The sequence below is a fragment of the Apus apus genome, chromosome 11, assembly GCF_020740795.1.
Source record: "Apus apus isolate bApuApu2 chromosome 11, bApuApu2.pri.cur, whole genome shotgun sequence".
In the NCBI taxonomy this organism is placed as follows: Eukaryota; Metazoa; Chordata; class Aves; order Apodiformes; family Apodidae; genus Apus; species Apus apus.
This window is the reverse complement of record NC_067292.1, coordinates 19,097,815-19,120,130: the sequence shown is the minus strand read 5'-3', so window position 1 is coordinate 19,120,130 and position 22,316 is coordinate 19,097,815. Positions and strand designations below refer to the sequence as shown.

The following is a 22,316-nucleotide window of genomic DNA, read 5'->3' as shown; positions in this document are numbered from 1 at the left end:
GCCCTGCTTTTGCTGCTCATCAGGGATCAGTGGAGTGTTTGCCCGAGAGTCTGTGCCTGGAATTGCTCCATGTGTCTTTCCATGATGCCTCCTGCCTGCAGGGGTGTCCCACCTCGGGCTCCATGGGGGGGTCAGGGTGCAGCTCCTGCCTGGTGGGGTGTGGCCAACACCCCAGCACTGCTGCCTGCCTGCCCTGCCTGCAGCTCTGGGCATTGGCAGGGAGATATTTAGGGTAAATATCAAGCAGAGCTGCAAAATTTCTTCCTTTGGGGTCTTCTGGGTGGAGAAGGAAGGGTCAGCAGTGGTGGGTGCTCTCTGGTGGGTCTGCAGAGGCTCTTCTCATCTGCTCCCTGGTGGCTCAGTCTCACTGTTGACTTTTCCTTCCCTGCTCTGCTTTTTGCCTCCCCACAAGGTCTCCACCTCTTCCCTTCCTCGTTGCAACCAGTTGTACCAGCAGCAAGGCAGGGTGGCCCTGGGCAGTCCCATCCTGCCTCTGCCCCATCTCCTGGTGCCCACCCAGGGCCACCTCCTGCCAGGGGACCCATCCAGGTTCCCCTTTCTCCTCCTGCAGCTCTGGCTTCAAACTTCCTTGCTCTTGCAGGTTCAGTCCTCCAGCACCTAAGTTCTTCCACGAGCCCCAAGCACTGAAGGAGGAGGGAGCTTGGTCAGAGCTCCCAGCACCTGCAGAGAGCAGGGATGGGGCTGCAGAGGAGGCAGCTGAAGCCTTGGGAGAAGTGGAGGATCCTGGCCAAGAGCCAGCAGATGCAGATGGCTCTCTGGAAGCTAAGGTAGATGATCTTGTGTGCCCGTGGCTTGTGTCCACCTCTCTTTGTTCTGCCCTGCAGCCTGGGAACAGGAGCAGTGGCAGAGCCAGCAGGTGGGCACGGGGCTCCTGGGGAGGGAGAAACAGGATGGTTCTGCTTGGAGAAGCTCGTTCAGATCCCACTGGTCTGGGATGGATTTGGGATTTTTTTTTTGGTTGGTTGGGTTTTTTATAACATTAAATTAGGGCCGTGGAGATGATGGGAGGGCTGGAGCAGCTCTGCTCTGGGGACAGGCTGGGAGAGCTGGGGTGTTCAGCCTGGAGAAGAGAAGGCTCCAGGGAGACCTTAGAGCACCTGCCAGTGCCTGAAGGGGCTCCAGGAAAGCTGGGCAAGTGCAGATGGAGCCTGTGTCTCATCTGTGGGTGGGCTTGGACCCCTGTTTCTCTGGTGGCATGGACATTTTGCATCCAGGTCCCATCTCAGCTGCCCTTGTCTTCATGAGGTGGTGGAGCCTGCAGCAAGGAGGTCTCACTCAGACCAACCAGTTGCTCACTGCAGCCCATGGGGCTTGTTTTCCAGCCACTGTCACCCACTGCTGCAGAGACAGAAGGTGCTGCAGAGGTGGAAGGTGCTGCAGAGGTGGAAGGTGCTGCAGAGGTGGAAGGTGCTGCAGAGGTGGAAGGTGCTGCAGAGGTGGAAGGTGCTGCAGAGGTGGAAGGTCCTGCAGAGATGGAAGGTGCTGCAGAGATGGGAGGTCCTGCAGAGATGGAAGGTGCTGCAGAGATGGGAGGTCCTGCAGAGGTGGAAGGTGCTGCAGAGGTGGAAGGTGCTGCAGAGGTGGAAGGTGCTGCAGAGGTGGAAGGTGCTGCAGAGGTGGAAGGTCCTGCAGAGATGGAAGGTCCTGCAGAGATGGGAGGTCCTGCAGAGATGGGAGGTCCTGCAGAGATGGGAGGTCCTGCAGAGATGGAAGGTCCTGCAGAACCTCAGAGCCCAGTGAGGATCAAGCAATTGATGCAGTTCATGGAGACAGAGCCCCTGGCTTTGGGAGTGGAGGAGGTGAGTTGGAACCTCTCTCACTCCTGTGGTTCCATAGCCCCCAGTCCTCCGTGGTGGCCCTTGGCACTGCCCAGAGTGGCCTCCCAACCCCCCTGAGCACACCACTTGGTGCTGCTGGAGCAACTGGTCCTTGGAAAGGCTGTGCAGGACATGTCGTAGGGTTGACCAAGGGGGTTACCTGTCCAGCACCAATGGAGGCCATTCTTCATCAGTCCAGTGGCTGACAGGAAAGTCCTGCAGTAGATTCTGGTGGAGCACCTTGGGAGAGAGCAGCAGAGGCAGCAGAACCAGCAGGAGCCTCTGGAGTCAGAGCAGCCAGGCTGGGGTCCTCCCCCCACCTCAAGGGCTCTCACTTCCAAGTCTCTTGTTTCTCCAAAAAGGCCTTTTTAAAGTCAAGTTCTGCAGCAGAGAGAACTTTCCTGCTGCCAGGAGACCTCCCAAATGACTTTCATGTAGCCTGTTAATTAATCCATTAATTAGTGAGTGTGGGAGAAGATGTTGCCCATGGTTCCTCCACCAGAAAGTGTAACGGGTGCAGGATGAGACTGAGATGATTGTGCCTGTGCTTGAGGAAGAGGCCCCTCCAGCCATGTGTGTCCTTTGCTCCAAGCCGTGGTGGTTCTTCTGCATCCACCTGGATGCTCAACATCTTGCTCTCTCCTCCCCTCCCTGCAGGTGTTTGACATCCTGCCCCTCTATGGGGTGCTGCAGCCAGGCCAGAGCCAGCAGGTCACCTTCACCTTCTTTGGCCACACCAACATCGTGGCCCGTGCCCTGGCCCTCTGCAGGGTGGAGGGAGGTCCCACCTACCAGATGGTGCTGAGTGGAGAAGCTTCACTCATCAACTACCTCCTGGACATCAGGGAGATCAACTGTGGGGTGCAGGTACCGTGCACTTCTCTTGGCTCAGGTCCTCAAAACCATCACTGGTGGGTTGCTGCCCACCAAGGTCTTGGGCTCTCTCCTCTCCCCAGCTGCTTGGGCAGCTTCATGGCTTGGAAGCACAACCCTTGAGTGATGTGTCCTGCATCCAAGCTGTTTTTTTTTGCCCCACCCAAAGTTGGGAATTCCTTCTCTTCAAGGTCATTACCACTGTCTCCTGGGGATCCCAGCAGTGATGGGAGGGACCTGGCCCAAGCCATCCACCCCCTGAGCCACTCCTGGAGCCCGAGGTCCAAGGAGATGCTCTTTTCGTGCTCTTGATTCACCAACAAACCACACCAGGGAGGACATTAGCTTGGGTTTCCAGTCACTGCAGCTGGAGACAATGTCCCAGAATGGTCCCTGCTTTGCTCCTGCTCAGTTCAAACCCCCCCAGATGCTTCCAGCTGTTGGCCCTGGATGTATTGCATTGTCCATCTCCCCTTCTGCTGCCACTTGGACGCAGGGACCTCTTCTTCTGCAGCATCCTGGTGCCTCCTCCCTGTTCCAGGCAGCTGGGAGATGACACCAGAAAGCACAGAGGCCTTGTGTCCTCTTTGGGGTGTGTCTTGCTGATCTTCACAGGGTTGTCACTGCCCCTCTACCATAAATACCTGCTCCCGTGGAGGACTGAGAGGTCCCTTGTGGTTGGATGAACTCCAAGTCAAGTGCTTGTGTCCTCAGCAGTCCCACCTCCTGCATCCTGCTCCTTTGCTGGCATCCCAGTGAAAGCAGGAGGAGATTCCCAACATCAGGCCTGTCTCCATAACTTCCTGCTCCTCTCTCCTCCTTCCAGCTGTTTCATGAAGTCCTGGAAGCAGAGCTCACCCTGAGGAACAGCGGGAAGGTGGGCTTCACCTACGTGGTGCTGAGCCCCCCTGGCCCAGCCCCTGCAGACACAGCCCTGCCTGGTGTCCCCCTGGTCCTGCCCAGCTCCGTGAGTACCAGGCTGGGGCAAAGGGAGCAGCTCTGGCCCTTCAGCAGGTGGCCCAGGAGAGGCTTTTTTGGTGTGGGGGGGTGGGGGAAAGGGAGGAAAAACCAGGGGAAAAAAAACCCCACAAGCAGCCAGGAGAGACAGGATGTGAGATGTGAGCAGCTGCTGTGGGGACAAGGAAGGTCCTGGACCTTCTCAGTGGCCTCTGCCAACTCTAACCTGAGACTTCAATACTCTCTTGCTTGGGCTTGAAGCTCCTTTGCCAGAACTTCAATACCCTGGAGAAGTTTCTTCCCCCAAAGGTTTGTCAGGCCCTGGCCCAGGCTGCCCAGGGCAGGGGTGGAGTCCTCTGGAGGTGTTTCAAAGCCCATGTAGATGTGGTGCTGAGGAAGATGGGGCAGTGGTGGCCTTGGTGCTGGGTTAATGGACTTGGTGATCTCAAAGGGCTTTTCCAACCCAAATAATCCTGGGATTCTCAACTGTACCAGCCCCTGTAGGACAGGGAGGAGCTGGGCTGGAGGAGTTTGAAAGCTGTGTAGATGTGGTGCTGAGGATCACAGTGAGGTCAGTGGTGGCCTTGGTTCTGGGTTAATGGATTTGGTGGGTCTTTTCCAACCCAAATTCTTCAGTGATTCTCAACTGTACCAGCCCCTGGGGGGCAGGGAGGAGCAGGGCTGGAACAGCAAGGAGAGGACCTTGCAGCATCCCACCTCCCAGCTGCTCAGTTCTGCATGGATGTCTTGGAGCTGGAGCAGCATTCTTGTCCATGTCCTTCTGCAACGGGAAGAGGAAGCCAAGTGGCTCTGGGTCTCCTGCGAGGGCTGACACACTGGTGCCCTCTTCCTGCCACCTTCTGCAGACACATCTCTGCAGCTTCTTCTTGGGGCCTGGAGGGGAGCAGGGAGCCCCGGGGTCCAGCCCAGCCAGCAGAGGGCATGGTCAGAGTGGTGGCTTTGTCCTGTCACCCTGTTGCTGTCTGCTGGTGTTTGCTCTCAGCCTGGCTGGTGTCCAGTCCCATGGCTTGGACAGCCCTTCTGGAAGCCCAGAGAGGAGGTGTCCTTTCCAGCAACACCTTCATCTCTGGTTCTTGTCCTACTCTAGCATTTCCAGAGGTGAATGTTTGCAGGTCACCATGAGTCTGGGTAGCTTCGTGCACCCTCCTTGTAACCATGCAGGAGGAGATGTTTGGTTGGGGTCATTATGAGGGGTCAGGAACCAGCCTGGGAACCACTGAGGTGCTGTGGCTGGAGCTGCTGGTCCAGCTGAGAGCTCAGGTGCTTCCCTCATCTGCCACAGTTGTTGGGAAAAGAGCTTTTCTTTAGCTTAGTCTGTCATCTGGGCCATCCCCCCACCAACCCCTCTGTGGTTGCATCTCCTCCCTCTTCTCCTGTGCTCTGCAGGGTTACGTTGGACCTGGCAAGGAGCAAGTGCTGAAGGTCTATTACCTGCCAGGAGTGCCTGGAGTCTTCTGCAGGACTTTCCAGATCCAAGTGGGTCACCTGGAACCAGAAGAAATCTCCCTGAAAGGAGAGGGGAGCTTTCCCAGGATCTGCTTGGACCTGCCTAGGAACATCCAAGGTGAGCACTGTCTGCTTCTCAGGGGGGCCTCTGGTTTTTCCCCCATGTTTCATGTCCATAGGGCAGCTCACCCACCTCCATCAAGCCTGCAAGTTTCAGGGCTCTCAGACCAACACTCGACCCTCTGGTTCCTTCTTGAGTCTCCAGCAGACAATGGGCTTGGCTTGAGGAACCATCCTACAGAGCTTGTCAGCATATCTGTTGGAGACCTGGAAAGATGATGGTTGGACAGGAAAACTTGGGAAGCTGTGATGCTGGCTTGGATTTGCATCAGGTTGCAGGGGGTGAGATGCTCCTGGGAGAAAGATGGGTGGGAGGGGACATCAGGGTTGAGAGAGGAACAGCAGCAGCATCCACTTCCCATAGGTCACTCGAGGAGTTTGCTTCTGGGAAGGACCAAGGTTGGGCAGTGGGACTTCCCAGCTCCCATGGGATTGCTGCTGCACCCATGCTTTAGCTGGGGATGGTTTCTGTCTTCAGGAAATGAAAAATATGAGAAGATCCTCGTGGAGGCAAAACAGAAGATGGGAAAAGGCAGGCAGAGAGATGCAGCAGATGTTCCAGGGGAGGCTGTGGCCACGGAGCCACCCGTGGACAACTCGGACCCCATGGTGAGCCCCTTGCTGTGCCCCCTGGGCCCCTTGCACCCCACAGTTGGCTTCCTGCTGCCCTGCTGGCACTTGGGACCTCCCTGCCTGCATCTGGCCACGATCCTGCAGCAGCTCAGCATTGCCTCAGGGCTGGTCACTGCTGGTAGTGCTCCCTCCTGGAGATACAGGAGCTTCCTGGCCGCCCCAGGGAGAGATCCTGAAGACCACGCTGGTGTGGTTGCATTGATGGGACTTTGTGATGGAGATGCAGGTCGTGGCTGGGCTATTTGTGGCTCACAACCCAAGCCCTTCCAGGTGTCCAGAGCTTAAGAGCAGCAGGGACCGTGCTGGCTCAGTTCCCCTCCAGGAGGCCCCAGCTTTGGTGTGGTTCCCTTTTGGAGAGAGCTCTTCTCCAAGCTGCTTGGGCACTGGCTGGAGACAGGCAGATGTTTGGAGCACTGGGAGCTTCCTGGCTTGTCCGTCTGGCCAGATCAGCTTTTATAAGAGTGATGGGGCTGGTGAAGATGCTGGAGTTCATTCCCTTTCAGCTGAGGTCTAAGAGAGCAGGAGGTGTCACAGGCACTGAGCAGTGAGGCAGGAGGAGCCCATGACCTGTCTCCACCAGAGCAGGGTGGGATCCTCTTCCAGAGACCAGCCTGTCCCTCAGGAAGGACCTTTGCCAACCAGACACTGTCTTTCCTCAGTTGGACACTCTGCTGCAGATGGAGATGGAGGAGATGCTGATAGAGGAACATGCCCTGGAGCAGCAGAAAGTCCTGGCCTCAGGTCCCCTGGAGGACACAGCCTTTGACCCGCGTGCTCGTCGGAGGCTTCTCAAGTGAGTGGGGACCCTCCCACCATATTCCAGGTGCCCCAAGTGTACCTCCCAGTGGTGTCCCCCTGCTCCTGGGAGCTCCTGCAGAGCTGGGAATAGCTGGGGACTTCAACAAGGGTCTGACCCTGAGGGATTTACGTGTGCCCTGCGAGCAGCTGGATGTCCTCACCCCTCTGGTGCCACCCTGAGCTTTGGGGGTGCTTGGCTCCCCACAGCTGATGGGACCTGTTCTTGGAGCTGAGGGCATCCAGTGCAGACCAGCAGGGCCATCCCTGCTGCCCAGCTCTGAAAGACACAACTCAAAGCTGGTGTCCTTGTTCCAACCAACAAATGACACTGAGGAAGAAGATCAGGGCATCTCAGGTTGACAAACCCTGGCCAAGCCCAACATCAGGTCCCTTGGGTGCTGGTGGGACCTGTAGGGCTCAGCTGGGGGACTTTGGTCCTTCCTTTTGCTCCTTTGTGGTGAGGCACAGGCTTGGTAGGCTGCAGCTGAGGCAGAAGATGCTCTGCAGAACTTGTCCTTGGTGTGTGGGGTCACTGGGAAAGGAGCTTCCAGTGCTCCCAGGTGTTGACAGCTGCTTTTCCAGCTGCTCCACTGGGATGGATCTGGTTGCAGGTTTTCTGTGAAGGTCCCACTGAGAGCTGATAAAACCAAGGGCCTGCACCTCCCTGGGACTGGGCAAGGCCTTGTCACCAGGTGGTCAGGCCCATCCCTGCCTAGAGTTGGGTTTTTACAGCAGCAAACGCAGGAACCTCCACTTTCTTCCCACCTTCCACCGCCTGGAGCTGCAGCCCCGGGCTGTGGTCTGAGGACTGTCCTTCCTCCTGCTTGCAGAGCTCAGCTCCCTGAGTACCTCCTGGACTTTGGCCACGTTGTCCTTGGTAACATCCAGAGCCACAGGGTGAAGGTCACCAACACCGGGCGCTTCCCCGTGTCCTTCCAGGCTGACGGGCGGGTCCTGGGTGACACAGGTAACCAGCCCTGGGCGGGGGGGACTTCATCTGCTGGAGCTGTGGAGGTACCACGAGGTGGTGCTGGGAGGGTGACAGAGCCCTGAGACAGGCTGTGGAGAGGATGTGTCCGTGTGGGATCTGCTGCAGGTGGTCCTGCTTTAGCAGGGGGGGTGGGACCAGATGATCTCCGGAGGTCCCTTCCGACCCCACCGCTCTGTGACTCAAGCTGCAAAGAGGTCCTGCTCAGAGCTGCCAGCCAGGAGACCCGTGTGGGCCTGAACGTGCTTGTGACACGTCTCGTGCCAGGTGTGTGTCTCAGCTGCTCTGTTTCCACCCGTGGCAGGTCTGAGCGTGGAGCTGGGTCGCGTGAGGAGCCTGCCCTCCTGCCACAGCCAGACCTTCCAAGTGCTCTTCGACCCTCAGAGGGCCAGCCAGCTGCTGGGGGAGGTGGACGTGCTCCTGCCCATCAAGGTACCACCCTTTTGGGGGCAGGTGGCAGGTTGGGCACAGGAGCAGGTGGCATCTGGGTTCTCAGCTGGATGCTCTGTCCTTCACCAGGTCACGGGAGGCCCCACGTTTCACGTCCGCCTGTGTGCCAAGGTGGCCGAGCCATCCCTCTGCCTCTCCAGGAACAGGCTGGACTTCTCCACTGTCCAGTGTGGACAGTGTCGGGAGGAAACTGTCCAGCTCTGGAATCAGCTCCAGGTCCCTTGTAAATGGTTCATCACCACGAATGAGGCTGTTAAGAAGGTAAAGCACAGACAAGGTGGAGCGTGCGGCTTCTTGGTCGGGTTTTCTTGGCTTCTTCTGGCCTTTCTGCCCCTGTGGTTGCCCAAGCACTTGGGCTACAGCTCATGGGAGGAAGCTTTTGAGGGTATAGAGCAAGGCTGGTTCCTCTGGACCTCTAGCTGGTGCTTTGTTTCTCTGCCACCTTCACCCATTTCTCCTCCTCTGAGGACAGTGTCTCCCCATCTGCCTGCCCCACCTGTGTGTTTTCCCTCCAGTTATAGTGGTGGCTGTGGCTGGTTGGGACGTGGGGCTTCTCACCATGGTGACAGGATCTCAGAGCATGTCAGGAACCACGGGTGTGTCCTTCCAGACCACAGAGACCTCACCCCAATGTTGTGTGTGCTCAGGTGGACAAACACTTGCCAGCAATCCTGCGTCGGAAGCTGCTGCAGGAGCTGAAGGCCAAGCCTGATGTCTTCTCAGCTGTGCCCTCAGCTGGAACCCTGGCTCCAGGACAGAAGTGCCAGCTGAGGGTCAGGTTTTCACCCACAGAAGAGGTGAGGTGGGCCGGTGTCACCCCCAGGAGGGCTGGCAGGGAGGGCTGAGAGCCCCGTGCAGGGAGGAGGAGATGAGTTCTACCTCCATGGGGAGCTTGCTGCAAGCCCTGTGCCCTCTGGGCCTCAGTGTCCCCTGCAGCACACTCCTCTGAGAGGGGCTGGCACAAGTCTGCCTGTTTCTCCTTGTCCTCCCCCATGCATGGGTGGAGTTCATGGAATCCCAGACTGGTTTGGGTTGGAAGGGGCATTAAAAATCATCTAGTCCCAACCCTCTGCATGGGCAGGGACACCTCCCACCAGCCCAGGTTGCTCCAAGCCCCATCCAACCTGCCCTTCAACACCGCCAGGGATGGGGCAGCTTCTCTGGGCAACCTGGGCCAGGGTCTCACCACGTGCAGCACCTTCTGCTGAGCAGCTGGCACAGGACAGCTCACTCTGGAAGGGCCCATCTTGGCTTCTGCTGGTGCCAGCAGAAAAACCAGGTGCCCGAGACATCCCTGGGCAGGGCAGGACAGTCACCTGGGGCTCTGGCCCAGCCTGTCTGCACCTTCCCAGGCAGTTTGGGGGGCAGAGTAAAGGATGGAGCATTCCCCAAAGGTGGTTTGCATGTGGCCACCATGACTTGGAGCCTGGCAGTTGTGTGACAGGCTGGACACCAGTGCTGCCGTGCCTGGGAAGGGTCCCAGGGGTGTTTTCCTTGCTAGTAGAGATGGAACCATCTTGTGTCTGGCTTTGGCCAGAGCCAACCACTGAGCAGAGAAGACAACCCTCATTCCAACGCTTGGGAGCTCATCTGCCTCTTCCATTTGGTTGATGTTTGCCTGATGCAGCTGTGCCAGGGCTGTGTCTGGGCAACATTCCCCAGCTTTCTCATGGGTGTTGTTGGGTGAAAACATCTGATGGTCCATTTGAGATCCACCTGACACCCCAGTGTCCAGTTACACTTCACACCAGGATCCATCCCAGTTACTCAGGTGCTGCAGCCCCTGCTCCAACTCAGTGTCTTGTTTTCTCCTCCCCTCAGAGGCACTGAGGACACCCCGACCTTGGGGCAAGGGTTGAATTTGAGGCCCTGTCACCTGGGACTTCATGGAAGAGTTTCTGCTCTTCTCTCTTTCCAGAAGTCCTACCGAAGTGAGCTGAAGATCAACATCTGCCAGAGCAGACAGCAGCTCCAGCTGCAGGTCTTGGGACGTGGTGTGGAGCCACAGCTGGAGTTCAACCCCCCAGTGCTTGAGCTGGGACCTTTGCTGCCCTTGAGCCGTTGGGCAGAGGGGACAGTGGTGGTGAAGAACCCCTGTGAGTTCCCCATTGAGTTTTACTCCCTGGAGTTCGACCAGCAGTACCTTGCTGAGGAAGAGGTGAGAGGGAAGGTCTGGTTCTCCTGTGCCTCCTCCCATAGCTTCAACATTCCCCATTCCCAGGCTTGTGCCAAGGAGATGGAGGCAGTCCCTAGGGAAGAGCCTGGTGGGATTTCATGGCCAGCCTGCTCTGCTGGCAGGCTGTGGAGGGGCTTGGATGGTCTGTGGTTGGGAGGCAGGAGTGAAGGAGAAGTCATCAGTTGGCTGGGGAGTCTGTTTGTGTGGTGGAGGTCAAGGAACATCCTGGATCTGGCTTCTCTTCCCTGCACACCAGATGCTGAGGATGCTGAAGGACTATGATGGCCACAACACCTTATTGCTGCCTCCACGTGCCCCGGGTGAGAAGCTGCCCCCAGAGGTCCTGGAGTACTGTCGGGACCAGAAGAAGCTGCAGGATGAGCAGACCAAGTCCAGGACTGAGGGATTAACAGGCCAGGACAGTGGTGAGGGTTTGACATTGGCTGTCCTGTGTGTGGAGACAGCAGGGAGTCCAGCCCACCTGCCCTCAGCTCTCCACCATCTCTTCTTTCTCCATGGAAAGCCCAAGCAGCCACATGTTCCCCAGCTGGCTGGAGGAACTCCAGGGTGAAAGTCTGTGGCTTGTAACATGCAAGCTCATATCTGCCTACCTTGGACTGGGGAAACCACTGGGGTATCTCCTTGTGTCCCTCAGCCACGAGTAGGACAGGAGGAGTTCTCCAGCCAGTCGAGCCAGTAGAACATCACTAGATGATTGATATTTGCTCCTTCCCAGCAACAAAAGCACAAGCTCAACATTTCCATGAGGGTGGAGAAAGCCCAAACAGGCTTCTTGGTACCTTGGGAGTTTCTCCCCTTGGGAAATGTTCCCTCTTTTCCATGTGGGGAATGACAAAGAGCAGATTGCCTGGCCCCCTTCACCCTCTTCTTCCCTCTCCATGTCCTTCCTCCTCAGCGACCTCTGAAGATGTCCAGTCTCAGTCAGATCAAGGAGGAAAGCACTCTGCTGGGGTCGTTCACACCACCTCATCCCATACCTCAGTCATTCCCTCCTCCACTCATGAGGAAAGCCAGTCCAGCAAGGTGGATTCCAAATCTGAACTGGGAGAAGATGAGGAGGGAGGAGCTGAGAGAAGACATGGGACAGGTAATAACCCGAAGGTCTTCACCTGGATTGTCTGTTGTGGCAAAATGGCCTCAGTAGAAGACATCAGTGTTTGCCCTCCATCCCTCCACTGCAGCCTGGTGCCCCCTTTGCTCCTGTAGACCCTGAATCCTGGGATCAGGGTGGTGGTGTTCCCACCTCAGGGTGGTGTGCTCTCTGCCCTAAGTGACACTGCCAGCCCAGGTGGCTTTTGGTGACCTTCCAAGGGCAAAGGCAGGAGCTCTTTGTAAACGCTGTGGTGGTGAGTGCAGAGCTCAGCCAGATCTCCTGGAGCCACATTCCTAAAGCTTCCAGCTTCTGGATAATCTCTTGGTCCCCGAGTGGAGCCTCTCCCATGGGACTGTGCAAAGTGTCCAGTCCTGCGTGTCCCTGACTTACTCAGCAGGACCCAGGACCAAACTCCTGTGAGGACCATGTTGACAGTTCATGGAAGGAGACTTGGCCCAGTCCTTTTAGGTATCACTGAGTGCCCGTTCTGTCCTGTTTTTACCACTCCAGTTTACTACAATCTCCACCAGAACCTTAGTGAGACCCTGATCTGCACAAGCCCAACAGGAGGGCATGAGGAGACCCTGGGCGTGATGCTGGTTTCAGCAGTCTCCTCTCCCAGGATCTGAGGGGATGGATCAGGGGGTGGTGAGGATCACAGGTAGGCTGGAAGGTGACTTTTCTACCCGTGTCTGCCCAGCAGAACCTCAGCAAAGCACCACCAGCAGCAAGGAGAACACAGGAGAGGTGGAAGACAGCCCTGTCCGTAGGGCCATTGCCCGCCACCTCAACAAGGTTCTCTCTGCTGAAGGACACACGGTCCAGAGCCAGAGAGGGATTGTCATCATTGTCCACGGGGCACCCCAGACAGGTACGTGAGCTGAGAGGAGAGGGGGAAGCAGGAGACACACAGCCTGGTGGACCATGGTGCTTGGTTGGTCAGGTGAAGTGAGGTGAGGTCAGCCACAGTTGTTCTGGGAGGTGAGGCAGTCCCAGGCCTTCACCTGGCTGGTGCAAGTGGTGTGGATCATCTTGTGTCCACACAGCCAGGCTCATTCCCTCATGGGACCACATTGCCTAGTGCCCGTGTTGCCTTGTGGGAGGCCCATGCTGACCCCAAGCCATGCCCAGATGTTGCCTGAGACAGGGCTGGCAAATGGTCTGAATGGTGGTGGGACAGGCTCAAAACCCTGGCCCAGGGTTGAGGTCACCACAGAGGATGAAGTCCTTGGCTGAATATGAAGTGGGGATGATCCACCTGGCTTTAGAGGACATGTCTTGGCCCGGGGTTGAGGTCACCAAAAAGGACAGAGTCCTCAGCTGAAGGTGAGGTGGAGATGATCCACCTGGCTCTGGAGGACGACACTTCTAACCACGCTCAAGCTGCCTCCCTTGTGGTTTCCTCTAAAGGGACACTTTGCTTTCCAACTGTCCTCAAAACACTGAAGTCCCGTTTGAGGGGCTTTGCAGAACCTGTCCCTGAAATTGCCTCAGGTGCAAGTGTCACCAGGCAGGTTTCCTCTCTTCCAAGGCAAGACCTCAGCAGCAGTGGCCCTGTCCAATTACTACGGCACCGCCTGCTTGTCCATCGACGCCGTGGTGAGAGAAGCCATCTCAGACAGGAGCAGCCCAGCAGGGCTCCGGGCCCGGGAGCTCTGCATGAAGGCTGCCATGGAGCACAGCCACAAGGACACAGAGGAGCCTGGTAAGGAGAAACATTCCACTTTTGGAAGCCCACCGTGGGCTTCTGCTCGCTCCGGAGAAGCTGGACAGCCCTTGGGGGTCTTGAGGAACACGGGTGCAGCGTGTAGGAATGCAGAGCTGTGCTTAGGGACAAAATCTTTAATTTTAGAGGCTCAGACAGAGACACTTGTAGTGCCCCAGGGTTCCCAGCTCAGGTTCCTGTTCCCAGGAGCAGTGAAGCCCACCTGTATTTTTCTCAGGGTTTTCATATCGTTCCTCAAAGCTGAATCCAGCTGGTTCCTCACGGCCGTCAGGCAGAACTGCTGCCCACTTGACCAGGGAGAAAAACCCTCTGAAGTGGCTCATTAAGGACTAGATGACTGACTTGGAGTGTGGCTTCACAAACATGAGAAGAAGGGAAGAATAACCTCCCAGGGGAGTTTCAGATGAAAGAGGCACTGCAGATGAGCTCTTTTCTCCAGAGATGTCCCCAGATGCGCCGTCGGGTCACGCAGCTCGTGCCCGTGGGGTTGTTTGCCATGTGAGGATGGAGACTTGTTGGAAAGTTTATTGGACACTTGGAGCCCTGAGCTCTGCAGGGGCAGGAGGGGGAAGTTCTGCATTGCTCAGCTTTGAAGCTGGTGAGGTTGGGAGCTGCTGGAGGGAAGAAGGGCCTGGGTCCTGGGTGGAGTTATCCCGTGTTGAGCTCCAGTGGAGATGGGTGAGGCAGCCAGGGCAAGGCTGGGTGTTGCTGTCCCTGGGAGAATGTGGGATGGGTGCAAGGAAACCATCCTGGAGGGACAAATCCAGGGGCTTGATCCACAGGAAAGCTGCTGTGCAGGTGGTGTCACCTGCCTGCACACTGGTTGTGAGGAGGGACGAGGGGATTGGCCTTAAAAAGTCTTTGGCTTCAAACCCTGGGATCTGCTGGTGGGCTTGATCCTGCTGATCAGAGAAGCAAGGAAAGAGCTGCTCCTGGAAGGCAGCATCACCCTGTCCCTGGGAGGTGCCTCCTTGCTCCTCAAGGCACGCAGCCACCCACAAGCCCTCTCCCCAGCCCTGCTGAGCCATCTGTCCCCTCGGCAGGTCAAGCTGCAGAGGTGTCCCTCAGCCAGCAGCTGGGTGCTGAGGCCAAGCCCAGCCCATCCATGAGCCAGTCCAGCTCTGCAGAGAAGGGCAGCCAGCAGTCCAGCAGCTCCCGGAGCCGGGTCAGCAGGAGGAGGTCAGAGGCACGTGTGTTGCTGGCCCTCAAACAGCACAGCACGGAGCCAAGAAGCTCCCAGGTGAAGCATCTGCTTAATGCTGGGACCTTTGTGTTGCTTTGGAGAATGGTAGAACGGTTTGGGTGAGAAGGGACCTTGAAGACTCATCCAGTCCCACCCCCTGCAGTGAGCAGGGACATCTCCAACCAGACCGGGTTGCTCAGAGCCCCATCCAACCTGACCCGGAATGTTTGCAGGGATGGGGCTTCTCCCACCTCTTTGGGCAACCTGGGGCCAGTGTCTCACCAGCCTCAGTGTGAACCATTTCTTCCTTGTCTCTGAGGCTCAATTTCCCCCCTTTTAGCTGAAAACCATCTCCCCTGGTCCCATCACTCCAGGTCCTCTTTTAAAGTGAAGGGGCTGCGTGCAGTGGGGGCCCCGTGTCACCCAGGGCCCTGTGTCACCCAGAGCCTGGTGCAGGCTGTAGAGTGCAGAGAGCCAGCTGGGCAGGCTGGGGACAGCTCAGGGTGGGAATGAGACCCTGTGCTCTGGCACAAAAGCTCTGCTGGGTCTCCTGGTTTGGTGGCAAGGTGTCCTGGCTGACGTGGCTGCTGCGCTGGGGGGGCTTTCAAGCTTGGGTTTCTGCTGGCCAAGGGGGCAGACCCCCAAGGTGGTCCTCTGGAGCAGCTGGCTTGCATTCTAGTCTTCTGCTAGTGAGAGACCCCAGCTTCAAGCCCTGCAGTTGGAATTGTTCAGGGGCTTCCAAAGGGGTTGTTGATTTTCCTTGTGTTGGACAATGCAGGACTCCTCCAGTTCCTACGTCATCTCCTCCACTCCCTGCGTTCCCGCCCAGCGGTGGCAGAGTGTGAGCAGCACAGAAGGAGAGCTGAGCTTCAGGAGCTGTGTGCTGCCCAGGGACCTGCTGCTGACCATCCTCTCCAAAAGGCTGCAGGTACGTGGGGTGGGAGGAGCTGACACGTTCCTGCTGACCATCCTCTCCAAAAGGCTGCAGGTACGTGGGGTGGGAGGAGCTGACACGTTCCTGCTGACCATCCTCTCCAAAAAGCTGCAGATACATGGGGTGGGAGCAGATGTTCCTGCTGCAGAGGGCCAGGCAGTGAGGTGCAATCCAGAGAGGAGAAGGTCTGTATCTCCTGGAGGAGTCCTGGGCTGCCTTCAGGGTGCCTTGAGTGCAGCTGTAGAAGCCAGAAGTTGGCAGAGCAAGGGGGAAGGATCAGAGCTTGTCTGAGCTGAGGCGCTTGGACAGATGATGGCTGGTGTCCTCTGACATTCACTGTGGAGCTGAGAGCCCCACGTGTGCCTTGGCTGACTGTCCTCTTCTTTTTCAACCCTATCTGCAGCTGAGTGACTGCTACCAGGGGGTGGTGTTTGATGGCCTGGAAACCCTCTTTGCACGCAACCCGGCCTCTGCTCTGCTCTGCCTGCTCAAAGCTGTCAGGGATCGGCCTCACATCTATTTTGTGAACCTGTCCCAGGGTTATGCTGCCTTGAAAGCCAAGGAGGCAGCTGCAAAAGAGCAGCAAGGTGAGACTCTTCATCTCCCTGCATCTTCAGTCTTCTCTCTCAAGCCTTCAGCCTTCTCCACCTGTAGCTGGGTGATCAGCAGAGCTTGTAAGGAATGTTTTGATGAATCCTTCCACCTTCTGTCTCGGTGCAGCCAGGGCTCAGCTCATGGTTGCTTAAAATCACCAGAGAGGGCAGTGAGAGGCCAAGGGGTGATGGGTTTAAACTGGAAGAGAGGAGATGTAGGTGAGACATCAGGAAGAAGTTCTTCACCCATGAGGGTAGGAAGGCGCTGGAACAGGTTGTCCAGGGAGGTTGTGGCTGCCCCGTCCCTGGAGGTGTTCAAGGCCAGGTTGGATGAGGCTTGTGCAGCCTGGGCTGGTGGGAGGGGTCCCTGCTTTTAGCAGAGAGGTTGGAACCTGATGATCTTCAAGGTCCCTTCCAACCTTCACCATTCTGTGATTCCCTAAAACACAGCAGAGCTGAGGGTCTGCTTTGTCTCTAGCATTAAAGCTTGGGCACAAGGACAAGCTGTTGTGGGTCAATAACTCACCACCAGCCCACAACCCTGGTGCCCTTTGCTGACCACTGAGAGTTTGGCAGGTTACCTGAACTTTGGAGCAAGGAGATGGGCTCCCCAGTGTCCTGGCAGGATGAGAAGCTGGGTCAGGGCAGAGTTGTGAGTCCTCACAAGCTCCCCCAGCACTTGCAGTCACTGATGGTTTCTCCTCTGGTCTGTGCTGAAGAACGGGAGCAGGAAGAAGCTGCAAGGAGGGCAAAAGCACGTCTCTGGGAGGTGGATGAGGAGGAGTATGATGCCCTCCCTGAGGAGCAGAAGGCTGAGCTGAACCATGACATACGACGAGCCCAGCGGGAGAGGAAGCAGAGGTTTGTGAGCTTCCCATGGGTAACTCCCCAGGACAGTGTCCCTGAAGGGTCTCCCTGCCCTGGAGACCTTGGTGGAGCTCAGAGGGGTTACAGAGCAAAGGCCAGAAGTGTCCTTTCCAAGCAGCACAAGGATGGGCAGTTCCACCTCCCTGGTTCCCAGTGGAGGATGGAGCTGGCCCTGGTGAGATGCAGGGAGCTGGGCTCTGTCCTCTCCTTGCCACCGTGTCCCTGAGTTAATGACTTTGATTCTCCTTCATCCCCCTTCTTCACCAAACCAGAGGGGTTGTAGGGTGGGTTGGTGTGAGGTGCAGCTGTGCTGGCTTGGTTTAGATGGTGGTCCTGCTGGTGGTGAAGCCCTTGCAGTGCTCATCTCCCAGGGTTCTCCTGCTGAGTGACTCCTGCCAGAGTGTCTCAAGCTGCAGCTCATCCTGGGAGAAGCTCTGACTCAGCAAAGCAGCCCAGTTCAGGAGCATGTGTGGGATCAGGGTAATTCATCCCTGCCTGGAACTGGGAGGAACTTCAGCCCTTCTTGAAGCCCTGGCTGCAGTTGGTTTCCTTGGAAGGAGATCACCAGGGCTTCTTCAAACTGGGATTTCCAGGACAGGGAGCATGAGTTCCCCATGGTCACAGCTGGGTTCCTGCAGGAAACTTGGTTGTTCTGAGCCTGAGTCTTGCAGGAGGGGAGTTGCTGCAGCCTTTGCTTTCTGATGGATGGGATTCTTCTCCCCCATGAGCAGGTTGTGCCTGGGGAGAAGGGCTGGATGAGCCAAGTGTGCATTGGCTGGAGGTGTCCAGGTGGACATTATCAGAGAAGTTGGACAACTGGGACCTTATCACAGCAAGGCTCAGATCTGGCTGGCCTTGGAGGTCCCCTGCCAACTTTCCTCACTATTTCCAACCTCCCAAGGTTGAGGGGAGACCATGGAGATGGTCTAACAGTTCTGCATGGGGTCAGGGTCAGTGAAGGAAGTGCAGGCCCAGCTGGGACTGCAGCCAGCCCAGGTTCCTGGTGGTGACTCTCAGAGATGTTTTCTGCCTGGCTTGCTGAAGGGAGATGGAGAAGAAGGCTCGAGAGCTTGCAGAAAAGCAACAGCAGGAGCTACAACGCTTGAAGGAGGAGGAGATGAAGAAGAAGGCTAAGAAGGGCAAGAAGGAGGTTGGCAAAGACAAAGATAGTGCTTCGGGGAAGAGAAGCCATCCTGGAGGCAAGCAGGTGGGTGGTTGTGCTTGCAGAGATGAGTAGAAGCTCTGGGGACCCTCCTGCTGAGCTGTGCTGTTCCCCGAGAAGCCAGCAGCCCCAGGCAGTGCTGGGGACAAGAACCTGCCTGTGAGTAACTCGTGGGGCTGTGCTGGGCAACAGTAGCTGGGGTCTGGTCATGCTTCTCCTCCAGAGGTGTGTTCCCATGGGTTTGGTGGAGAAGTGCTCTTCAGGGGTCATGCTGCCTTTGAGTCATGGCTTCATGCAGCTCCCTACCTTCACTCTGAAGCCCTGGGTAGTTTTAGTCCAGCATTTCTCCCAGTTCTGCAGGTGACTTACACCTCTGAGCCCTGGTCCCTCTGGGATGCTGTGCCTTGTCCTACATGGCTGGCAGGAGATACCACCAGGCCTTAGGTATCCATTAGCAACCAGAATTCCCAAGAGTCATCCCCCCACGGGGATGCTCAGCACACCAGAAATGAGCCCAGAGGACTGTCAGGAGAGCCAGGAGGTGCCTTCATCTTTGGCTTTGTGCAGCCTGGTCTAGTGGGAGGTGTCTCTGCTCATAGCAGGGAGGTTGGGACCTGGTGGCCTTTAAGGGCCCTTCCAACCTCAACCATTCTGTGCTTCAGTGCCCTGTGTGGGTTAGGGAAGCTGTTCATCAGGTTTGCAGGACTCCTCACCAGTCTGGCCCTGGGGAGTTTGGTTCCAGTCATGCCAAACTGGGTGCCAGCTGCCTTCTGAAGTGGGATTTGTGGAGCACCTGCAGAGGTCTTGGGTGAGGTTGGGGGTGTTATTGCAAAGGTCATCAGTGTCCTGCAGCTTTTCAGCCAGTGCTTTGAAATGCTCCCTGCTTCTTCTTGCTCCTCCTGCCCAGAACACAAACACATCCACCAGCAACACCGTGTCCACCAGCAATCGCTCGGATGTCACGGAAGGGGTAGAGAAGAAAGGACCTAAAAAGGAGTGCCCAGAGTCTGTTGGAAATGGGAAGGAAGCCAAGAAGCAGGGCAAGGTTCCCCTGACAGATCCCTGCCCACCAGGGCCTGCCCAGCCCTCGGACCGAGAACAGGACGAGAGCAAAACTGAGGCCCCGAGTGACAGCGAGAAGAACTTGGCCCTGAGGTTTCAGATCTACGAGGCACTGCAGAAGGACATTGCACATATTTTGGCCTGCTGGGACAGGGCTCAGGGCATCCTGCTGTCCCTTCCCACCCAAGAGGAGGTGAAGCAGCAGGAAGACCATCGCCAGCATGTGTCCAGCCACAAGAGGCGGAAGGACAAGGAGAAGGAGCAGCTGGAAAAACAGAAGGCTCCTGAGGAAGGGCAAGGTGCAGAAGGGTCAGCCAGAGGCCAGGATTCAGGGGTGCCCTGCTTGGACATCCCAGTGCTGAACTCAGAAGATGTGACTAAGATGATCCTGGGGAGTGGCAAGCTGCCAGCAGCAGAGCAGGTAAAGCCCTGGTCCGTCGTGTCGCACCAAGTGACAATGGCAGAGAGCCCTGTCCAGGCCCCTGATGATGTCCCACAGCAGCCGTGTGGCTGGGGAGGTTCTCAGCACCCCTCAGATGGGTGGAGAGGAGTATTCTCTGTTCATGCATCCTCACTGGTCAGAGTTTCCCAGTCTGGGTATCATAACAAATGGTCTCAGGGCAGGTCATGATCATTGTTTCCTTCTCTGCAGGTCCCACTTGTAGGTCTTGGCTCTGCCCAACCATGTCTTCCATGGAAAGAAATCAAACCATTGCCAAAAGCTCAGAGTCTTTAAGGGAGGAGTGTGAGGATGGAGGTGACAGGAGCACTAACAGGGTTTTTCTCTTACACTGTAGGTCCTGGAGGACCTGGGACTGGATCCCTCAGGGCCTCCTGTTCTCCCTGCTGCTCTTTACTCTGTGATCCACTACCCAGAGAAGCGGGTGGCCCCTGCAGCAGGAGAAGCCTTTGTCCTTCTGGGACCAGAAGGTGCTGCTGTGGAAGATGAAAAGAAGGATATGGGAAGTGTCCTGGATAGCCCCATCACGGCCAGAGTGAAGGTACCATGGGAACATGGTGGGGGAAAGGGTGGAGAAGAGTCACTGGAAGGGCAGTGAAGACATGATGGGGTCCCGTGTCCACAGGCATCTCTCTTGTCTGTCCAGAAGAGAGAGCTCTGCTTGAGCCATGGAATGGTTCTGCAAGAGGAGAGGGAAAAAGTCACCTAAAGCTCTCAACTTCCCTTGAGGAAAGGGTCCAGGACAAGGGGGCAAATAGAGGGTCCAGGGTGAGGAGAGATTCCATCAGGAAAACAAAGTGCACTGAAGAAGACCATGGGCAGATATGAAACCAGTTCCCTATTTATCCTCTCTCCTGTTTGTTAACCTGCAGCTTTCTTTCCAGGATGGGGATGTCTCAGGGCAGACCTCACCTGTCTCTTTCTCCCCTCTCTCTCTCCCCACCTTGTGAAGATACACGATGAGCTGGGCAACCCCACCAGGAGCCACTCAAGGAAGGAGAAACCTGCGGGCAGCTGGGAGGCCATGAGGAGGAGGAGGAGCTCTGCCCGGGCCAGGAAGAGTATCCAAGGGCTGGGCCTGTCCACACGTTCCCCTGAGTTGGACCCAAACAGCCTGGACATAGCCTCAATCCTAGGGAAACCTGTCAGGTGAGCTGTGAGGAAGGAGTTGATCCATCTGCTTCATGTCCATCTCACCCAAAGAGGTCCCTCAGCCTCTTAGGGACCATCGGCCAGCACCTCCCAAGGGATGATGGAGCCCACCACCCTCCTCCTTGTCTCCTTTGCTCATTAGCAATGTCTGAAGCCTCCTCTTTCATTGCCAGGCCGAGCAGCTACCGCTGGGTGGTGCCTGCCCGTGGTGAGGTGGAACTGAAGGTCTACTTCAGCTCCAGGGTGCTGGGGCAGTTTGATCAGACGCTGCATTTTGAGATCCTGGGAACAAACCGTCTGTACCAGCTGCACTGCAGGGGCACCTGCCTCTACCCCACCATCAGCCAGGACCCACGGTAAGGCCAGGAAGCTTCTCCCTGCCCTCAGAGCCAGGACTGTCCCTTGTGTCCCTGGGACCTTCTTGGCTTGGGCAGAACAAGCTGCCAGAGCAGCCCAGAACCAGTTCCTGTGCTCGGAGCTGGGCAGCAGTGCTGGTACCTCAGTCACCCATAGAGGTTATAGCTTTCTGACCTTCTTAGAACATCTCCAAGTTCCTCATTCCCCATTTTTCTCTCCCCAGGCTGGTGTTTCCTCGCTGGATAAAGAGCAAGGCAGATGAGGACATCATCTTCAAGCAGTTTGTGATGGACACGGGTGTGTTCCACTTTGGGCCTCTGCTGTGTGGGAAGTCCAGAGCCCGGTGCGTGCTCCCTGCCCCAAGTGGGCACCCTGGGGTGCTGCCTGCTCCCACTGAGGTGGTGGGATGGGATCTCCAGGGCCTTGTGCATTCGTGGAGGTGCTCAGAGACATGCTGTCCTGTGGCACAGCTCAGGCAGAGACCCGGGCTTGAAGGACCATAGATGTGTGAACTTGAGTAGGTAACAGGCACGTGAGGCTTGGAGGAGCTGGGGAGAGATGGAGATGATCATCTTGCCTGGTGGGTGCCTTAAGGGCCAGAGCCATCTGCTGCTTCCAGCCTGAAGGTGGCTTGGGCCAATTTGTGTCCCCTCTCCACATCTCAGCTTCACCACCTATGAAGTGAACTTCATGGTGGCTTTTTAAAATGCTTGGAGGCTGAAGGAGCAATTCCTTCCCTGCTGGCTTTGCAAACCGTGCCTTGATCTGTAGAACTGGTGAGACTTGATGGTTTGACCTGCCTGTGGGTGGTGGGGGGATCTGCAGAGGAACAAGAAAGGGGTCATGAAAACGATCCTCACTGCTGGATCAAGTCTGCCCAAAAAGAAGCTGCCACTGGGGCTGCTGGCAGATTTCTGGTTTTAACGTGGCTCTTTTCCTTGAAAAGATGAGGATGGAAGTTCTTGTCTTCTTGGGAGCTCTCCAGGGCCAGTGGGATTTTGACAACCCGAGCAAATGAAATCAAAGAGTTGAAAAAGCCAAAGAGGCTCCTCAGCCAGGCTGATGAATGGTCTCAGGTTGGCTTCTTTGAAGCCTTTATCTCCCAATTCTGTCCCACACCCTCGAGAAGGAACATCTGGAATGAATCCTTTCTGTTTCTTTCCCTGGGAGCTTGGAGCTCACCCATGAAGCACAAGGCAACCTCGTGCATTTTTTTGGAAGAGATCAGCTCCATTATTTTTAGAACCTCTTCTCAAAAGCATTTCTTTATACCCTGCAGGGACAGAAACCCAGCAAAGAAGAGGGAAGGACCCACGTGCCTGGTGGGCTTTTCTTTTTCCAGGCTCCTTTGAATTTATATTTGGTAGCTTCTGTTTTCCTGACCTGAGCGTGGTCATGTTTCTGGG

At 56.6% G+C, this 22,316-nt stretch overlaps 1 protein-coding gene across 1 annotated transcript in view; it reads left to right on the top strand.

The window, feature by feature from the left end:
* HYDIN (HYDIN axonemal central pair apparatus protein) overlaps positions 1-22,316 on the top strand; it is a 148,014-nt gene that overhangs the window by 95,832 nt on the left and 29,866 nt on the right. Inside the window, exons 23-49 of the mRNA XM_051629185.1 lie at positions 602-788; positions 1,344-1,475; positions 1,728-1,820; positions 2,496-2,705; positions 3,538-3,678; positions 5,076-5,253; positions 5,734-5,864; positions 6,548-6,681; positions 7,517-7,653; positions 7,979-8,106; positions 8,194-8,385; positions 8,772-8,921; positions 10,043-10,282; positions 10,557-10,725; positions 11,217-11,408; positions 12,115-12,285; positions 12,946-13,119; positions 14,184-14,380; positions 15,102-15,251; positions 15,661-15,844; positions 16,570-16,711; positions 17,762-17,924; positions 18,787-19,362; positions 19,739-19,942; positions 20,354-20,550; positions 20,727-20,909; positions 21,134-21,253. Of these exons, the coding sequence (XP_051485145.1) occupies positions 602-788; positions 1,344-1,475; positions 1,728-1,820; positions 2,496-2,705; positions 3,538-3,678; positions 5,076-5,253; positions 5,734-5,864; positions 6,548-6,681; positions 7,517-7,653; positions 7,979-8,106; positions 8,194-8,385; positions 8,772-8,921; positions 10,043-10,282; positions 10,557-10,725; positions 11,217-11,408; positions 12,115-12,285; positions 12,946-13,119; positions 14,184-14,380; positions 15,102-15,251; positions 15,661-15,844; positions 16,570-16,711; positions 17,762-17,924; positions 18,787-19,362; positions 19,739-19,942; positions 20,354-20,550; positions 20,727-20,909; positions 21,134-21,253 (4,875 nt within the window). The remainder of the gene's footprint in view (positions 1-601; positions 789-1,343; positions 1,476-1,727; positions 1,821-2,495; positions 2,706-3,537; positions 3,679-5,075; positions 5,254-5,733; positions 5,865-6,547; positions 6,682-7,516; positions 7,654-7,978; positions 8,107-8,193; positions 8,386-8,771; positions 8,922-10,042; positions 10,283-10,556; positions 10,726-11,216; positions 11,409-12,114; positions 12,286-12,945; positions 13,120-14,183; positions 14,381-15,101; positions 15,252-15,660; positions 15,845-16,569; positions 16,712-17,761; positions 17,925-18,786; positions 19,363-19,738; positions 19,943-20,353; positions 20,551-20,726; positions 20,910-21,133; positions 21,254-22,316) is intronic.